Raw genomic sequence first — 18,669 nt, forward strand, 5'->3', positions numbered from 1 at the left:
TTTTTTTTTTGAGAATGTGCGGGTCTTCCTAATTACACACAATGACTTGGAGATCCGCACGTACCTCCAGTCAGTTTGCGTGTTTAATGTTTTAAAATATATGTTCGATAGTCCTGCCACACTGTGCTGCAGATGGATTTTGAGGGCAAAAAATAAACATGTGATATCTGTTATATATATATATATATATATATATATATATATATATATATATATATATATATATATATATATACACACACATTACAGTCGCCTTGAGAGTTTGTCTCTGCCACCCTGATGGCTCTGGACCCTGTGTCTCTCCACTGGCCAAGACTGGCAAGTGGAGGCAGATGTAGGACAGGCAGCGTATGGGTGCATGTAGGGGGGCAACGCACATGCCAGAGAGGAGGATGAGTGGCTGTTGAAAGGAGGGGGGGGTCACCAGCAATATGGTGCCATGCCCCTACTCAGACATCATTTTCCTAACGAGGCAAAGCATATGCCGGCTAAGTGAAAAGTCTAATCTGTCATCCCCCTGCTCCGTTCTGCCACTGAGCCGTCAATGAGGCATGTCCTGGGAAAGATATGGAAGTGCACGTCATGCACCATGCAGTGAAACTGTTGCGATTCTCTGTGACGAATGAGCGGGTGCTTGTTGCCATGGTAAGTGGAGAGGATGGAGGAATGGCTGGCTTGCTTTCTTAGAAAACTTTTTTTTTTTTCATTTTAGTCAGCATCCCCTCCGAGATGCCATGTTCAGAGACAAGCGAGCAAAAGTGGCAAACAGGTGCATGAGGGTGGGTGGTTACAGTCTGGACAGACTGTATATATGGGGGGGAGGGAAGGGGGGATTGATCCAAAAGAGTAGAAAGACCTGCGTCAAGGAGAGAAAGGGTAGAAGAGGAAGGGGTCGAGCCACGAGACGAGACTGGTCCGGCAGCCGAGGGCGAGCTTCACCACAGTCCGCAAGTCAAGAGCAGAAAGACAGGGTCATAGATTTAATGGAGGAGGAGAAAAATGGAGGAGACCATGCCCATACAAACACTTTTATCTGTTTAGTTCTAAGGGAGGATATGAATTGGTCGAGTGTATAACAATTTCTGGTAAATTCTAGCCAAATTGTAATTCAATTAAACCTGGTATTTAAATGCTGAGGTGAATTAGGTATATTTGAGCAAGGATATGACCAAAGCAGAACTGGACTCAAACACCCTTTGAATAAAAAAAAAAAAAAAAAACTTGTACAAATAGGCAACATATATATTATGGGCAGGACCTTAAAATAGACTCGTACAATGTACTAAAACTACAGGCTGAAAAGTCATATACATGTAGTCTTGTAGATATACATGTAGACATGAGTCTTAATTTGGAATAACACATGAAATCGTTATTTATTGTTATTACACAGGTGTTGGTAAAAATAACTAAATGCCGGTTGCAATATATAGGCTTAAAAATCTCTGATATTATCTGCAGCTATAGACCACAGGAAGCAGGCTGTGCACAAGCTCTTCAGATTATTTCGCTCTGGCTCATCTCTTTTATAATTGAATTAGCTGCGCCTCAGGGGGCCTACTAAGTTAAGTGATAATCTGAGGGTCATTCTTTTCTCTTCACAGCTTCTTCTCGTGCAGCTGAAGAGTCAGATATGCCCCTTTCCCAGCCATCTCCCCCTTGAACTTTGCTACACAGGGGACCAAGGTTGAACAGATGGGGGGAAAAAAAAAAGATGTGTGGAGAGAAGAGAAAGTCTGAGGGGAGGGGGATTACCTGGGGTCATCCCACTCTGGGTTCAGGCCGGTCAGCGACCCTCGTGACTCTGCGACGAACTTGTAAACCACGAGCAGGCAGTCGCGGCACAGCTGCACCAAGCGCTGGCAGCACTGCAACTCCTGCGGCGTCACCACCTCGCTGCTCTTGCTGAAGATGCTCTCCCACGATGACCTTCTGGAAGTGTGAGCAAATACAAGCGGCAAAAGTTCTTAATACCAGAAATTTCCACAAAGAATTCAGTAAACACCCCAGGACTTCTGTCTCAGCAGACACTTTGATGAATGAGTGTCAAAAAGAATTCAAAGGGCCAGGTCCTCAGCGTGGGCCGACTAAAAGGGAAAATATTGAGCTAAAATAACGTCTTTTTCTTTTCAAAGTCATTGGACGGCAGCGGTGATTGTGTTTGATTGTGGAGATGAAGGAATATAATGGCTGGGGATCTGAGAGTGCATTACAGGCGAGGAGGCCTTCACAATGCTCCCATGCTGGGCTTTCCTCTGAGCACTAGCTGCCCACAGACCTCCTTCATGCACCGGGCCCTGATTAAATGGCAGCAGCATGGGGTGCTTAGCACCATCACTAATCCCCTAGTGCCATGCATACTCTCATTAAGTTAAAATAAACCTGGGTGGTTACATATCTCCAGATCTGTCAATTATACGTACAAGTGGGTTGGAGAAAAACCTTGTAGACCCACTAGACTGCCCACACAAGAAATGAATAGAAGGGTACGGGTGGGATTTTATGCATTTCTTAGTTTTTTCCTTGAAACAGTGATCGTAAAATGTACTGTTTTGACAGCAATCGCTGCAATCCTACTGAAAACAATCGCACAATAGAATTCCCTGAGCACGTACATTAAACCATCCAACCTTTGATGGGCAGAAAAACTCACAGGTTAAAAACCCTTTAAACTTTTATTTCTTTTTTTGCCATCAATATTGGAAACATGCATGCACCATTCACTATATTAGCAGCATCTGCACGCATGCTCGTTTGTTCAATTATGCAATTAGCCAATCAGGTGGCAGCAACGCAATGCACAGAATCATCAAACAGATCACGAGCTTCGGATTCACTAAAAATGGACAACCGAAAAGTGAAAAAACACCGTCTGGTCTTTCTTTAAAGTGAACCCAAGATTCCGTGACTTGACAGGTAGGGAACCTGATGAGGTCTTGAGCTGCCTTAAGGTTTCTGTTTTTTCTGTTTACCACATTTATTAAGAGGGGTTACATGATTTACCATTACCCTCCTGTCAGCACAGAACGTTCTGGCCATTCTCTTCTGACCTCTCACATTAATGAAGCTCTGCCGCCCACAGCAAATTCTTTTTGTGCATGAACTTTTCAGGAGATAAACAGTTTCTTAAATACACAAACCAACCTGTCTGAGAAAACGCCACGGTCACTGGGATCTTGTTAAAAGGATTTGAAAATGAACCGAAGCTCATGACAGGTCCTTTTTTGTTTGTTTGTTTTTGTTTTGAGCTGCATGTTTTCCTGTGGCTGATAAGGAATTATGTACCCTTTTGACAACTCTAGCTAATTTGACTCGTTCGGCCAATTATCCGACACCGTTCGTTGTTTACGAATCGATTCGCTTAGTGTATGTTTCAGGAAGAGCTCCTTACCCAGAGCTGCAGAAACAGTTCCACAGGCCTTGACCATGGCTCCAGAGCAGGCGACTGAAGACACGGCTAAAAAGGCGGTAGAGACGTAAACTGTCGATGTCCGGCTCCCTCCAGATCCTTTGGAGCAATGAACGAACGTTGGTGCGGACAATGTCCAGGACCTTCATGTATAAAACACGAGTAAAGACACATAAATGGCACTACAGCACCGGAGAATATGCAATACAATAAAAACAGTATCTTTTTTACTTTCTATAGTCACAGTCATAAAGACTCATGCAGGAATGCAGGTTTGGTGCAGGTCTAATCAATCAATTGGGTCTGTCACGAGGGGTAGAAGGGGAGGGATGACAGGTGCAGAGGCTGAATAGAGTGATTGGAGTGCAAGGCTGAACGATGGGTACTAGAATGTCATTCAAAGTCTAAATTGAGACTAAACAGGTTCAAAAACCCTAACGGTCCCACAGACTGGCTGGCTAATTTTCTGTCATGTGACACTCAGATTTAATGATCACCTGTGAGAATTTCTCTGCACAGTGATCCTTTATATTTCAGCTAATATCACACATGACAATCTGTGTAAGTAATCGGACTTTTAAATCAATCTAACAGTATAGGTTTCACAAAAAAAGAAAAAGGGCAATCATAAGCGTCTATTAAAAGAATCCTAAATATAGAGATATACTACATACTTAGGGCTTTCCTGAGAATTGGTTAATGAAATTCATAATACAAGTCGATACCTGGAGACAATGATTCATATTCACATTTGAGCTAAGCATGTGCTCGTGTGCTCGTTTCATTTTTTTTTTCCCACACGGTTCTTTCAGTGTAATGCAATTTGCTGCGTTCGGTTTGTGCTTCCGCTGTTTTCACTACCTTTAAAACAAGCATCCTATAACCTGATTTACTTTAAATAGATCGAGGCTGATTCTCATGAATTGTTTGCTTTCTTTTAACGTTGCAAATTTGTCTCAATTTCGCAATTTGGGTTCAATCCACATTAACTGGCTGCCTGCCTAGAAATTAACGCTTGATACGAGAGTACAGCATATCCTAACAATAAAAGAAATGCAGGCCAAACACTGTTGATGTTGTTGTTTTTTGTAAATATATTTCAATACACATTTGGACTAAAGGACATTTGGACAATTTGTGATTATTTGTGTCACAATGTTATTTTATATATTGAGACTCTTTTTTTTTAAAGTTGCCCAAATCGTGAATTCCCGGGTGGAACTCTGGTATAATATCATATTAATAAATGTCATTCTACTTATCACTGTTTGTATGAAAGATTTCTGAGATCTGATACCAATGTATTACTTCTTCATTACAGATAATTCATCATACTGTACAATACAGTAATTCAGAATTATAAATCCATATTTTTAATGCTTTTAACAGACTTATAATCAATTACCAACTGCAAGAAGCTCACATAAACCAAACATATTGACTGCAGTGAATTGGTGCGTGCAGCCCTGCACTGAGCCCGACACGGGTCCTTTTTTTTTCTGTGGCTGACTCGTGATTATGCGCATCATCCATAACATTTAACCCACTGACAGGTGAAGTGAATCAAGTTGATTACGCCATTATGATATAACAATGCCACTTCGCTCTACCACCGATATGGACCACAGTTACGATGACATCATCCTGCCATTCTCATCACTTTGCCGTCCAATCAAATGCTCATTTGGAATTTTAATTGTCCCGCCCTTAACATTACAAAAAAAAAAGAAATTCAACTTTGTTGTCGTTATGCAAAGTACATGTTTAGAGCCAATGAAATGCAGATGTTGAGTGAAGCAAATTCTATCAGTGCGCCTTAATGAGGCTTTTGATTGAGTGTTTTATTCAGTTTTCCTTTTATATAAAAAGAAAAAAGCTTCAGTTCCTTCACTCGGAGGAAAGTTTTGGAGACTAATAGCTTCGTGACAGGCATTTTTCCATCCGTTTTTCCGGCATGACCTCAAAGTCAACCGCTGTTTTATTTACTTCAATGGGAAAAAAATACTGCTAGGGGTGGACCTGGTCAATATTAGGCAAGTGGATTCAATGTTGTGGCTGCTCAGTGTCTATACAGAGTAAGATGTACATAATGGATATAATAGAAAACCGTGTTTCCCCACAGACCATTATTACTGACGCACCACCCGTTTCCGGGCCCCCTGCGTCTTATGGTCTGTGGAGAAACACGGTGCTCCGTATGGAGTTAAACGGACTAAACGAAGCATTGAGGCGAATTATTTATATAATTTGTATTTGTGTTTTTAAATAAATGGATTTAGTTTTCCCAGATTGCAACTTTAGCCATTAAAATGTAAATTATTTTCAAAAGGAAACGTTTCAATGACTTGTCTTATTGTCGCTTGTATATTTAGTGTTGCTCTTTAATGGAGAAAAAGTACTTCTTATCCGATTACTCGAGTAATCGATGGACTAATCGGTAGAATACTCGATTACTAAAACAATCGATAGCTGCAGCCCTACATAACAACTTCAGCAATACGCCAGCTCATTTTAATCCCCAGTGTCCTTCACAAACCACATAGAAGCGAACAGTATAGTAGTCCAGCGATACGATGGAGGACACTGATGCTTATCAAGGAACCGCGGGTTCATTATTTGGTACCGGGTGTTGCAGCAAGTTAAATGAAGTGGTTATACGTTCGGACATGACAAGAGCGAAGCGTATGTACGGCCCATCTGGCAGCCAATTGTGAGAAGCCAGGACGATCGCATAGTGAGAAAAGGTGAGAGCAGCTGTTACTTAGCAACCCAGCGGAGCCAGATTCTCACAGTAATTCATGCCATTATTCTGAACGTAACATGACAGAACACAAATATATGCCTCGGCCAAACTTTGGGTTGGTTTGTATGAAGAAATAAATATGATTTCACACAATCCTGGGTTTTTAAGTCAAGCCAACGTGAGAATATATGAGTGCATTATTCAATACTTCTACGAGCACTACTACTACTACTACTACTAATAATAATAATCATCAGGTTTAATGTAACGATCCCTTCATTCCCAAAAGACGGCGTTAAACACGGCTGATTATCTCACTGCAGGAGAAGCTGCTCTCACTCTGCCACACTCAGCTGATAAAGCCCTAATATGCATGCTCCTTGCAACTGAATAAAACCTCGGGCTGGTTATTTTGGAAAAGACAAGTCCACGTGACAAGTCCATACATCAGCAGTCTTACATTACAACAGAGAACTGTAAGAACTTCCTGACATTTCTCCCACTCTGAGAAAGACCAAGACTGCTGATATAACAATTCTTAATCAATTAGCAATATTTTTCAAAAATTGTTGCCTCATCAGAAAATAGTGCACAATGCGAGTTTCTGTCCACTAAAACATTTTGACTGGGGGGGGAAAAAAAAATCTAATTAAGCATATTCCAGAGAGCAGTTGAAAAAAAAAAAACCAGAAACGTCGTCAAAAGTGAGTCCAGACTTCAGGTGTGTTAACTTTCCCATCATGCTGTACTTTGGAGGACTAAAGAACCTTTCAGCTCTTTCACTCTGCTCATTAATTAGTAACAAGTATTGATCGTGAAGATGTAAATTATAGACCAAAAACATAACAATTAGCACCTTTAAACTCTAACCAGTCATCGAGTCATACATATATATACGATTAAAGCTGTGGTAAGCAAATCGAGCTCTCCCAAACATGAGCACCTACGTGTCCGACGAAATTTCGAACCCCTTCGACCAAAGATTTGTCGTGCGAAATGAACGTCTCTGACTGAACGGAACTGACTGTGTTAATCTGTAATTATTTTCATAACTCATGTTAGCATGAACAGAGATCAGTCGAGTGAAGAGATGATGATGATGAGGTTCTAAATGCATCGAGTTACTTTCACCGCAGGTGATTAGACAGAGACTGATGTGGATGATGCTGATAATCAGAGTCGTAATTCGTTTAGACTTCTCTCAAATTTTGGCAGGGTTGCCATTTTTGTTTTTTTTCCCCCCGTAAGTAGATTAGGTTACAAATATAGTGAAATACAATGAAAACCAATATATGTGGTTCTCTCTGGTCTGGGGTTTGCTATAACTTGGGATTAGGAGATGTGAACGTAAAGCTCAGGTGTCAGTTCACTTAGAAAAGACCTAGCAGTCAGAATCTTATACAGTGAAGAACCGAAACGAGAGCACTGCGCCCACGTCAAGTCCATGACGATTTCAGGTGCGCATGCAGAAAAAAATAAAAGGCACACGGCACCATGTGACTGTGTAATACATCCAAATATGGACATTTTTAGTTCCAGAAAAGTCACCAAACATTTAGTTTTTCGCTTCCAGCCGCTTTAACTTAGATGTCAAACTCAAAAATCGATAATTTTCTAGGTTTTACTTTATTTGAAAGTTGTATAAAACTGTGAGATCGTGTGAGTGAATTGACGACACTTTACCTTTCTTTGTTTGGTGGCATCCAACTTCACAAGCCAATAAGAAGCCACTTTTGGTTTATGATATTTCCAGTTGTTTAAAATCTGTGGGTGACAACAACAATAACAACAACAACAAAAAAAACCAGTCATTTTGGGACAAAAGACAACATTGCTGTCCTATTAAGTATGCGTTTCCTATTAAGTTGCTTATCGTCAGTGCATTTCCCCCCTCAGGCGCTCCCTAAGCATCACCCTGCTAAGCTGTTTTTACATTATTTGAACAGTTTTTTTTTTTTTTTGACTACTCTAAAATAAAAATCAATGCTTCTCTGCAAGACAAGCATAAACAAAGACAAATCTTGATACAAACAGACCACGCGGCGTTCTTTTTCCTTTTTCCTTCCGCAGCGAGGTGTCGTTTATCTTTTCCTTTATTCGTTTTTAACTAGTTCATAGATCAATCTTAATGTGTGACTACACTACGATTATCAATTTCGAACAGGCAGATCTCTCATCAGCATGCCTTGTCCCCGCGTTACGGAGCTGATATTCTATTTTGGTTCTCCTGCGGACTTGCGAGAGGAGACAAATCTCTGGCTCGTTCCTCCGCGGAGGAAACGAAGCGTGGACGTGGTCACAATAAAGGATGACGGTGGAGCACTCGGGCATTGATAGGGTCGTAAACGTTAAATTTGTCTTCCTGGATAAATCCGTAATAATTCATTCAGGCTCGCATCTGCTCCATACTAATCGGGAGGCCGTGAATTACACAGTGATGCACCTGGATATCAAAATTACTGCGTTCCGCTTCCTCGTGTACAACAGATTTCTGAGGGTGTTTGGTTTTTTTTTTATTGGAAATGCGGTATTTGGGACTCATATTAGGAGTTAGGAACTCTTTCTGAATGATGACTCAAAAAGGTTTTTTATTGTATTTCATGAGAGACACAGTAAGCACAAAACTTGCATACATGTTCAATTTTTCCCTTTATGAAAGTGCAAAAAACAAAACTGTTATGTTATTGGAAAGGGTCTCAAACAGGTGCTGCTGCCCAGCTGCGTTTTCTATGGTGCCAGCTAATCGCTCTCATTAACCATACAGGTGGACGGCTAATGACACTACGTACAGAACTAGACAGAGTGAAAGAGATAGGTAGGTAGGTAGGTAGGTAGATAGATAGATAGATAGATAGATAGATAGATAGATAGATAGATAGATAGAGAGAGAGAGAGAGAGAGAGAGAGAGAGAGAGAGAGAGTCGGTGCTACAGGCAGCACTCTCCACAAATGAGCTGGGGGAACGAGAGGAGAGCGGCATACTAACTCACCTCGTCCAGCACGGCCTCCGCTTCCTCCTCGCTCTTCCCTGGGAATCGTATGCGCAACTCCCCCAGCGCGGCCAGCGTCTGCCGCGTCAGCTCCGCCTCCTGCTCCTTGCTCCTCGCGTTCAGCAGGGACTCTCCCTGTGGCGCACGCACACGCAAACACACACACACACACACACAACGCAATGAAGATGAATTAGTGCACGCCGCCTTTTCTCCTTCCGTCATCAGCTTTTCCTTTCCTCTCCGCTCTCCGCAGGCCCGGAGAGCGAGGCGAGGCGAGGATGCCACAATTAGAGTGGCACAGCCGCGAGCGATCGCTTGCCGGCTCCAGCCTGGATCCCAGAGGTACCTGCTGTGCCAGATGAGCCCAGGTGACTGGAGGTTGGCTCAGCGTGTCAGAACTGTCAGATTGTGAGACGGAGTGTAAAAGTGCCAGTGCTGCTCTGACTGTGGGACATCTTAACGCTCGTTACAAAGAGTGCTTAAAGAGAGGCGCGCCGCTGAGTGGAGGGAGTTTAGGGGCTAGTCAGATTAGCATAAAGAAGAGAGAGAGAGAGTGTGTGTGAGCTGGGGCACATGTTACAGGGAGCAAATGAGGTCTGTGTTAAGGGATGTGCATGTGTTACGATGAGATGCGGAGCAGATCCGAGCGACGTGTCGATGTGTCTTCGCCCCTTCATACAAAAGCCCACTGTGTTCCACTGACCCTGATACACAAACGATATTACCTGCTTCATGTATTAATAACAGCAGGTAAAACAATTGGTCTGGTTCATGATGGTAACTGGTTAAAATATCTGGTATGGAAAAAGCAGAAACGCTTGTGTGTGTGTGTACGTGTGTGTTTTACACTTGCCGTGGTGGAGTGGATCGTGCCCAGGCTGCTGCTGTGGGGCATTCTGTGGGCAGAGCTGTTGCGGCTGAGCGAGTGCGAGCGCAGAGCTGTGTGGGGCCGAACCGATGATGTTTGCGGAGCCAAAGCTCCTGCATGGCCTGATGCTACACCAGTGCTTCCCATCTGTGGCAAACTTTTGTTCGCGGTGCCTTTACTGTCACTGCTGGGCGACTGTCCACTCAACGAAGAGATGGAGCGTGGGCACGAGACAGAGCGGCGGATGAGTCCCGAGAGCGATGGCGAAGATACTGAGCCCACTTTCTCCGGTTTGGGAGGAGGCTTCCAGTGCACACGGCCTGAGAGGGAAAGAATAAAAGAAAGCTTTTTAATGTTCCTGACAGAATAGATGATAATATTGAGAGTTAAACAAATAATTGTCTCTTAGATACACACAAAATCCTTGATAAACCTGTGCTGAGGAGTGTATGAAGTCAGAATTCCCCCCTCCCTGACAACACAACACAAAACAACTGTGGCTTCCATTAATCACACAAGGCATGTGCTGGTCTTAGTGGCCTGGCTCGGCAGTTTCCGGATTAAGAGCCGTAGCAGCTTTTGCCCGCACGCGCGCCGAAGTGTTGAACGACCTCCAGCTTGTCCACAGGCCAGCCGGCCTCTGTGTTCTGCCTGCGAGTCTTGAGGGAAGGAAGTTGCCAAGTCGTGCGCATTATAGGGGCTTAGCTTAGGCCACCCCCAGACGGGGCGTCAAAGTCACTCCAGCCTCGGCGACTCGCTCACCCCTCAAACTTCAGCCAAATCACGGCTTTGTCCTTCATTCCGGAGCTAATGGAAAAACTGGAGGGTTTGACCGCTTGCTCGAGCAAAAAAAAGAATCTTTCAACAATCCGCTCTGGCCCTGTGACACTTCCATACACGCTGGCATGGTGTGATAGTGAGGCATCAGAAAGGCAGGTGAAGAGGAGAAATTACGGTTATAAAGGACTATATGTTTACTGGTAGACCCCAATGGTAAAGTCTAACACCTTTTCAGGTTTGTTTGCTTTTCTTTACAAGGTAAACCCAATTCAGTCAGGCTCCCTGATTCAGGATGAAATCCTGGGCCTCCTTACTGACTAGCGGACTGAAACACATCAAAAAAGCTCATTAAAGCCACCATCTATGGGAGTCGAGAGAGCTCTCAAGCTATCACCCACTACTGCCAGCCAGTCAAATTAACAGCCTCTGGACTGCGCCATCAGATCCTTGTGACCCTAATTAAAAAAGATGGATTTTGCCTGTTTCATGTATTAATTAGGTAAACAAATGCATTAAACGAGATTTACATCTGTAATTTGAGGTTAGTGCTGCAGCTGACACCACTAGATTGCATAATTGTGTCTAGAGTTGGTCTGGCCAGCGAAAAATTCAAAAAAAAGGCTTGAGGGTGTGGAAGTCTGTCTGTGACAATGGCAGAAGTTTGTTTAAATAATTACGAAGCCTTCGTGGTCGTATGAAAAGCGTCGAGGGAATGATTTCCTGGCCAGGGGCCGTGATAGAAAAGCAGGAGAATGAGTGCAGCATAGTGGAGGTGGTCCTAACAGGCCCCGGATGAGCACTAATAAAGAATCATTTCCTTCACAGGGACTTACTGGAACGCTCCGAGGTTTTCTGTCGGCTCTCCCCGACATCAATGGAGACCTTCTTTTCCTGAAGGTCATTGGTGCTCTCGTCCTCTTCTTCAGTGTTCGAGCCTGACGTTCTGCTGCTGTTGCAGCTGCCCGAGCTGTCTTCATAGTCCCTGTGCCTCCTGGGCATCTGGGCGCTCTCGGGCATGGAGGACAAGGCCTGTATAGACAGAAAGACATGTCCAAGCCGATGATGTCCAGTGACATTGGGGTGGAAAGATAATGTTAGACAGAGTCAGCGGCTTGGCGGATATAGCCTTCATCCTGACTCCAATTAGCATTTGTCATCAGCGGTAGCTAAGGTGACATGAGTGGAGAGAGTGGGTGGAGGAAGTGACGGGGAAAGAAAGGAGGGGGAGTAGGATTGTGACACGGCCCTTGGTATGCGCCTTGATGACAAGTACAGTGTGGGCCCGCCTGTGATTAATGTCACAGCTGAGATGCGTTAATTCGGTATAAGTAACTCTGCCCGGATACCACCTTTCACCGCTTAGCATTCGGGAATATTAATTTATCATTTCCTTTCCGAGATGGAAAGATTAGGGAGCCGAGTTAATTGAAGTGAACGCCTGTCCCGCGCTCAGGAAGGAGCGCACTGTTAGCATTAATAAAGCATTCACATCAGTTATTCAACAGCTAATTTAGCTCGGCTTTCTTTTGCAAAATTAACACTTGGGAAGCTACCGCGAGCACGGGTTTAAACAAATCAATTAGAGGGAAGAGGGAGAAGGTGACTGAAGAGACGGAGACGAACTCAGACATCTATCTCCGTTTGATTGTGCTGCTCTCCGTGGCATATTTAAGTGAGAATGCTTAAAACCGAATCCCGCAGTATTTCAACTGCTCTATTTCTGCCCTGATTTTTCCAGATGGCCCATAATGCACCCCTGGGAGTCTGTCTATCCATCAGATCATTGAGCGCTGTGGGCATATGGGTTGTCAAGGAAGGAAAGCATACTAAGAAGTGACAGGCGCAAATTAATTTCAAACGATGCCAATTGCTTGTGCAAGAAAGAACAGTTAGCCTGGTGAGCACGATGTATTGGAAAAGGGCGACTTACCTTCACTCCTCTTTGCCTGGATGTCTTTCCCATCAACTTCTCATCGTCCAACTCGCACTGCTCCAGCAGGTCCAAGATGTCTTCTTCCTATGTACATACAACACGGGAAAAAAAAACGTGGTCATACTGATGAACTAAATCTAAGAAAACGTAAATAACACGAACCCGTCTCCGGCAACAATCCATTCTTTTTCCTGCCAATGGTTTAGAGCTTAACTTAGTAACATAGTTGATTATACTGTATATTTTTTTATTGTGTATCTAACCAGCTAATCAGACAATTGACATCTGGACAGGATTTACAAGATTTGCCAAAAAATATAATAACTGATAGTTCACTTTTGATGTATAGTTTAAGTACTATCAAAGTTTAGACCAGGGGGCATCAACATGGGCACCAGGTCGCCCGCAAGGACCACCTGAGTCGCCCGCAGGCCTTTTCTAAGAATTTGAAAATGACAATATTAACATATAGATGACTAGATATAGATACATTTCATTAATTATTAATAATACAATTTTTGTTAAGCAAATTCGTTATTTCAGAACTTGTGTGTTATTTCGATCAAACTGGAAGCACATTAATCGGTACCCAAGAAGTAGCTCTCAGTTTCAAAAGGTTGGTGACTCCTGGTTAAGACAATTGAATAATACAATTAGAGAAGGTTTTATTCTACTCAAGATCTTCATGAAGCTGTGTCCGGGTGAACACGTGATTTGTGGATGATTCCTATTCTTGTGTATTTGCTTCGTGAGCTAATGTTAAAAAAGTTAAGAGTTTACACACTAATGCGAAATCAGCAATTTGAGTGATTAAAAACCCTATAATCCCTTTTCTACATTAGTGTGGCATATTCAAAACACACTTTATCTTGTGTTTGTGTGAAGAATAAAGAAGGCTTTTCAATATTAAGTAGCGCTGAGATCACCTATAGACAATGTACACTGAATAAATGAGTTCCTCACCACCCCAAAAAATAAAAATAAAAAAATGGTTCGAAAACGCAAGGAATTACAATTTCTGTAACATCCTTGACATTAAATATCACAAAAAGGCTGAACATTTGTCTCCAGCCATCTTGGCAGGTTTATAATGAGAAATACTGCCCGCTGTTCCACCAAAAAAAAAAAAAAAGCTCTTGCAGAACAAGGTGAGCTCTTCGCTGATTTGCTCTGGTGCTAACGCGGACGCGGATATTCCGTTTCGTCCCCCCAGCCGCCCCCCCACACACGCGTGTACGTGTTACTTCCCAAACCGAGATTAAAATGCGCTGTTTGAGCAGCAAGAAGAGAAAACAGGCTGCTCGCGTTATGCTGGTGAGGGTTCTCGCTGTTTGGAAACGTCGTTTCGGTACCACCTCCTTCGATTTAAAAACTGATCATTGAACGTGAAAGCAGTTTGAGGCGCTAATGAGGCGTGTCAATAGCGCATGCTTCAGCGATCCTGATCCTTCCCCAAATAAGTTGGATCCACAGAGTCCATTCGATAAGAATTCCATGCGCGGGCCGTGTCCGCCGTTTCCGATCTCACCACAGGCAGCTCAAATTCCATTAAATTACAGAGTGTGGATGAGCAGCACTTAAAGGTCCAACAATGCAGCACGGCTGATGTGCCTGAGCTGAAAAGGTCGTGCCTTGAAAATCCTCTTCGAACATTTCACGGGGGCATATTTTTGAGTAGGGGCATGTTACAGCGATGAACTTGGGGTGAAGGCGAAATGCAGACAGAGGCCAAACTGGGGAGAAAACAAAATAAATAAAAATAAAAAATGGTTCAAACGCAAGGAATTACAATTTCTGTAACATCCTTGACATTAAATATCACAAAAGGCTGAACATTTGTCTCCAGCCATCTTGGCAGGTTTATAATGAGAAATACTGCCCGCTGTTCCACCAAAAAAAAAAGCTCTTGCAGAACAAGGTGAGCTCTTCGCTGATTTGCTCTGGCGCTAACGCGGACGCGGATATTCCGTTCCGTCCCCCCAGCCGCCCCCACACACACGCGTGTACGTGTTACTTCCCAAACCGAGATTAAAATGCGCTGTTTGAGCAGCAAGAAGAAAACAGGCTGCTCGTTATGCTGGTGAGGGTTCTCGCTGTTTGGAAACGTCGTTTCGGTACCACCTCCTTCGATTTAAAAACTGATCATTGAACGTGAAAGCAGTTTGAGGCGCTAATGAGGCGTGTCAATAGCGCATGCTTCAGCGATCCTGATCCTTCCCCAAATAAGTTGGATCCACAGAGTCCATTCGATAAGAATTCCATGCGCGGGCCGTGTCCGCCGTTTCCGATCTCACCACAGGCAGCTCAAATTCCATTAAATTACAGAGTGTGGATGAGCAGCACTTAAAGGTCCAACAATGCAGCACGGCTGATGTGCCTGAGCTGAAAAGGTCGTGCCTTGAAAATCCTCTTCGAACATTTCACGGGGGCATATTTTTGAGTAGGGGCATGTTACAGCGATGAACTTGGGGTGAAGGCGAAATGCAGACAGAGGCCAAACTGGGGAGAAAACAAAATAAATACAAAAAAATAAAAAGGCAAGAACTCGTAACCCTGACTTGGGACTGGAAAACCTCACGCTCAGGCAACGAGGTCGTGACCGGAAACATGAGGAGAAGCCACAACGGTATCTTGCAAAATTTCCCTTCTTCGCTATTTTCCAGCTGAAAGGAAAATTCTAAATACAGAGAAGGAAAGAAAGAAGGAAGGAGACACAGAGAGAAAGAGCAGATATAGAAGGAAGGGTGTGTGTGTGTATATGTGTGTGTGTGTGTGTGTGTGTGTGTGTGTGTGTGTGTGGGGGATTCTAAGCCAGCTGAGACTCAGGTACATGCCTTCATTCGTTTCAGAGGATTATTCATTTCCTTTTGAAGTGAGGCTGCTCGCCCAGCGAGGAACGTCTGAAAGGCAACCGAGAGGAGGCCCTCATACTTCTCCAAGAGCAGCTTGTCATCTGGGGGGTAAATACGTCTGTAAAGCAAAGAGAGAGAAAGCGAGAGAAAGGATAGGGAGTGAATGAGTGAGTGAGTGAGTGAGGAGAATGCACCTGCTTATCATATTATTTTAACAATTCTCAAACGCTCTTCAGTATTAAAGCAATGCGATTTTGTTGCTGTGACTCCTAATATTTAAAGGAGCTACAGAAGGTTTTAATATCAGGAAGGCCTTCGATTTCATCTATGTCACATGTTTGTTGCATTACGCAAACCACCCGTGTCATGGCATTAATCTTTATATAAAAATAAACTCGGTATGCATGATAACTAATATCTATTAGATTTTTATTATTTTTGTATTATTTTTTTTTTGCATGGTAACAAGTTCTGCTAACATTTGCACATGCTCTTGAGTTAGAAGCTCAGCCAGCCATGGCATAATCAATGGATCAAGTAATGTAAATGTTAAGATCCTTGAATAAAGCTCGAAAATCCATTAAGGCCTGCGTATGCACGCATGATTATAACTTGTGTGGCAGAGGAAACCCATTAGAGCCGCGTTGTTCGTATGGCATATGTTTAAATCTTGTTCTGCCCCACATACTTTATGAGCGATTTTTTTTAATGGTTCAGCATCTTTTTTGGGGTGTTTGTTTTGGTCTTTAGGAGAAAGATGTAGGGAATTGCAATGACGTCAGCTGGAAAACAACCTATTTAAGAACCAGATTTGCTCCCCGTGCTTCCTCTGTGCTTTTTAAGTGGTGGCGTTATTCCAGGGCGACTCGTCACAATTACTCATCGCGCGGTGTGATAAATGCTGAAGACACTAAATGGCTTTGGCTCCTCTTTGAAGTAGGCTGTACCTGAACTCCGGTTCAGTGAATGAAAAAAAAAAAAGGTTAGTTGGGAGACTCATCTAATGAGGGGCGCCTTAATCAAGTCCCAGTGCCGCTTCCCGATTGGGGGGGGGTCTTCATTAGGCTGCACCAGACGCTCGGCATTCGAGTGTAACAAACAGAGAGCAGCAATGGTAATAAAGCCCAGGGCACTGCCATGGCGTATAGCAAGCACTATTCTTTCTTTCTTTTCTTTTTTTTTAAGCAAAAGAGCATTGGCGATGAGCAAAGGATAAGATGAAGTCAAACCACCCCTGACTTGTCTTCTGAAGCAGGCATCTGCTCATCTGACAGGCCTGTATTAAAAATTGATGATCCCTGTTCTCTGTGGCCTCACGTGAGTGAAAAGCTCCTGATACTTTGGCATAACATGCCGCGGGTCTGTGTATGTGCATGTTTAAGTGTGTTTGCGTACCAAGGGGCTTCCAATTCAGACCCTGGCTATTGGCTTTTCTCATTTCAGGCCTCTCCAGCTTTCCGGCGCCTGTTCTGAACTGGGCCGTGCAGCTCTACTTTTGTTCTCCTGGGATCATCCTGCTCCTTAGCTGACCTTATAAATGTAAGAAGCATCCCACAGGAAGAGATGCTCCCATGGCCTACCTGTAGTTCCCCAGATGACGCTTTTCGTACTCCTCCCTGGAGATCTGCTTGCGAACCTGAGCCAACCTCTCTTTCTGAAACAAAAATTCACTAAGGTGAGGCCATGAGAAACCAATCGACTCAAATGAGCTCATTTCAACAAACAACAACAGCAGACGTCTCCTTTCTCTGCTCAAGGTGCCTTAATGAAGTCAAGTATCAGAGCAGGAACAAAGAGCTGAATGCAAAACTCGCCCCCTTTCACTTACACTTGTTAATACGGAGAGTCGGATCATGATTCATATGGATTTAAGTCCCACGTTCCCATTTTAATACATCAAAAACGGTAATTGTGAAAAGGTCAGATGGTCAATTTGCAGCGGCGCAGCGGGGTGCCTCCAATTATAGTCACTGATCTCTGCTAAACACTAGAACATGATCGTGCGCCCAAGCCCCCTCCAGCCTCCCCCTCGATCCCACGCTCTTACCCTCTTATGCACTTTTCGCCCTGGCCTTTGAAAATACCACCTACCTGCGGCAATTTTACATTCATTCATCACTTCATACAATAAAGCTTGGCCCGATAGGCCAATCAAGAGCCAGACCAGAGCAGCGAGCGCGTCTCGCCCAACTGCCACTTAAAAGTTTGAAATGTATCGCCTCTGTAATTTTTGAACATGAATAATTAAACACTACATTGTTGCCCCGAACTGCCAACGAAGCATTGAGCGTGTGCCTGGGGAGAAGTTTTACAGAAAGTTAATGCAAAAAAAATTCATAAATACAAAAATAAATAAATAAATATAAATATATAGATATTTATATATACATATGCACACAAAACGCCTCACCAGCTCTTCTTTCCTCCGCTCCAGGGTGAGGCGCTGCTTTTCCCACTCGGACGAACCGGCTGAAAGTTTCTTCATGGTGCCCTGGCCGTAAAGGCGTCTCTGTGCCTCTGCCTTCTGCTGAGCCAGGTTTCGCCGCTTATCACTCGCTCTGAGTAGAAAACAATGCCCGTCTTGTATTCAAGACTGAATTTTTTCGGATTCTCTTTTATTTAAAGTGCACCGAAGTCATGCCGACATTTATATATGATATTAAAGACATGCTGCCTGTTGGCTATCGTGTCTATAAATCCGCAGAGCTGCACTAATCATTTAAAGAGGCTAGAACGCAACCTCTCCAGCAATGGGATCACAGAAGGGTCTGGGTTCGTATGCGTCTGAAACGCGATCCTGTGAGCTGCAGGATCCAAGCGTTCGCCTCCTCGTATGTCCTGATGTAGTGCGAGTGCTGTTTCGGAGGGCTATATTTAGGACAAAAGAGTCCGAGCGTAGAGGTCAGGTCTGAGATGATCAATCAGCCTGCACTGTGTTTACTACCTGGGGACTGTTGTCTTTGCGCACGCACGCACACACATACGAACGTGGATAAATCACACACACACACACACACACACACACACACACACACACACACAGTACGTCCTGTACAACTCATTCATACATGTATACAGTCGAACATGTTCA

General features: G+C 43.6%; 1 protein-coding gene across 1 annotated transcript in view; it reads right to left on the bottom strand.

The window, feature by feature from the left end:
- Positions 1-18,669, bottom strand: part of ttll7 (tubulin tyrosine ligase-like family, member 7) — a 56,070-nt gene that overhangs the window by 2,791 nt on the left and 34,610 nt on the right. Inside the window, exons 11-20 of the mRNA XM_046857848.1 lie at positions 17,989-18,136; positions 17,159-17,232; positions 15,561-15,696; positions 12,724-12,810; positions 11,627-11,822; positions 9,999-10,333; positions 9,143-9,277; positions 7,836-7,916; positions 3,392-3,552; positions 1,756-1,932 (exon numbers count right to left, since the gene is read on the bottom strand). Of these exons, the coding sequence (XP_046713804.1) occupies positions 1,756-1,932; positions 3,392-3,552; positions 7,836-7,916; positions 9,143-9,277; positions 9,999-10,333; positions 11,627-11,822; positions 12,724-12,810; positions 15,561-15,696; positions 17,159-17,232; positions 17,989-18,136 (1,530 nt within the window). The remainder of the gene's footprint in view (positions 1-1,755; positions 1,933-3,391; positions 3,553-7,835; positions 7,917-9,142; positions 9,278-9,998; positions 10,334-11,626; positions 11,823-12,723; positions 12,811-15,560; positions 15,697-17,158; positions 17,233-17,988; positions 18,137-18,669) is intronic.

The sequence above is a fragment of the Silurus meridionalis genome, chromosome 9 (genome assembly GCF_014805685.1).
Source record: "Silurus meridionalis isolate SWU-2019-XX chromosome 9, ASM1480568v1, whole genome shotgun sequence".
Lineage (NCBI taxonomy): Eukaryota > Metazoa > Chordata > Actinopteri > Siluriformes > Siluridae > Silurus > Silurus meridionalis.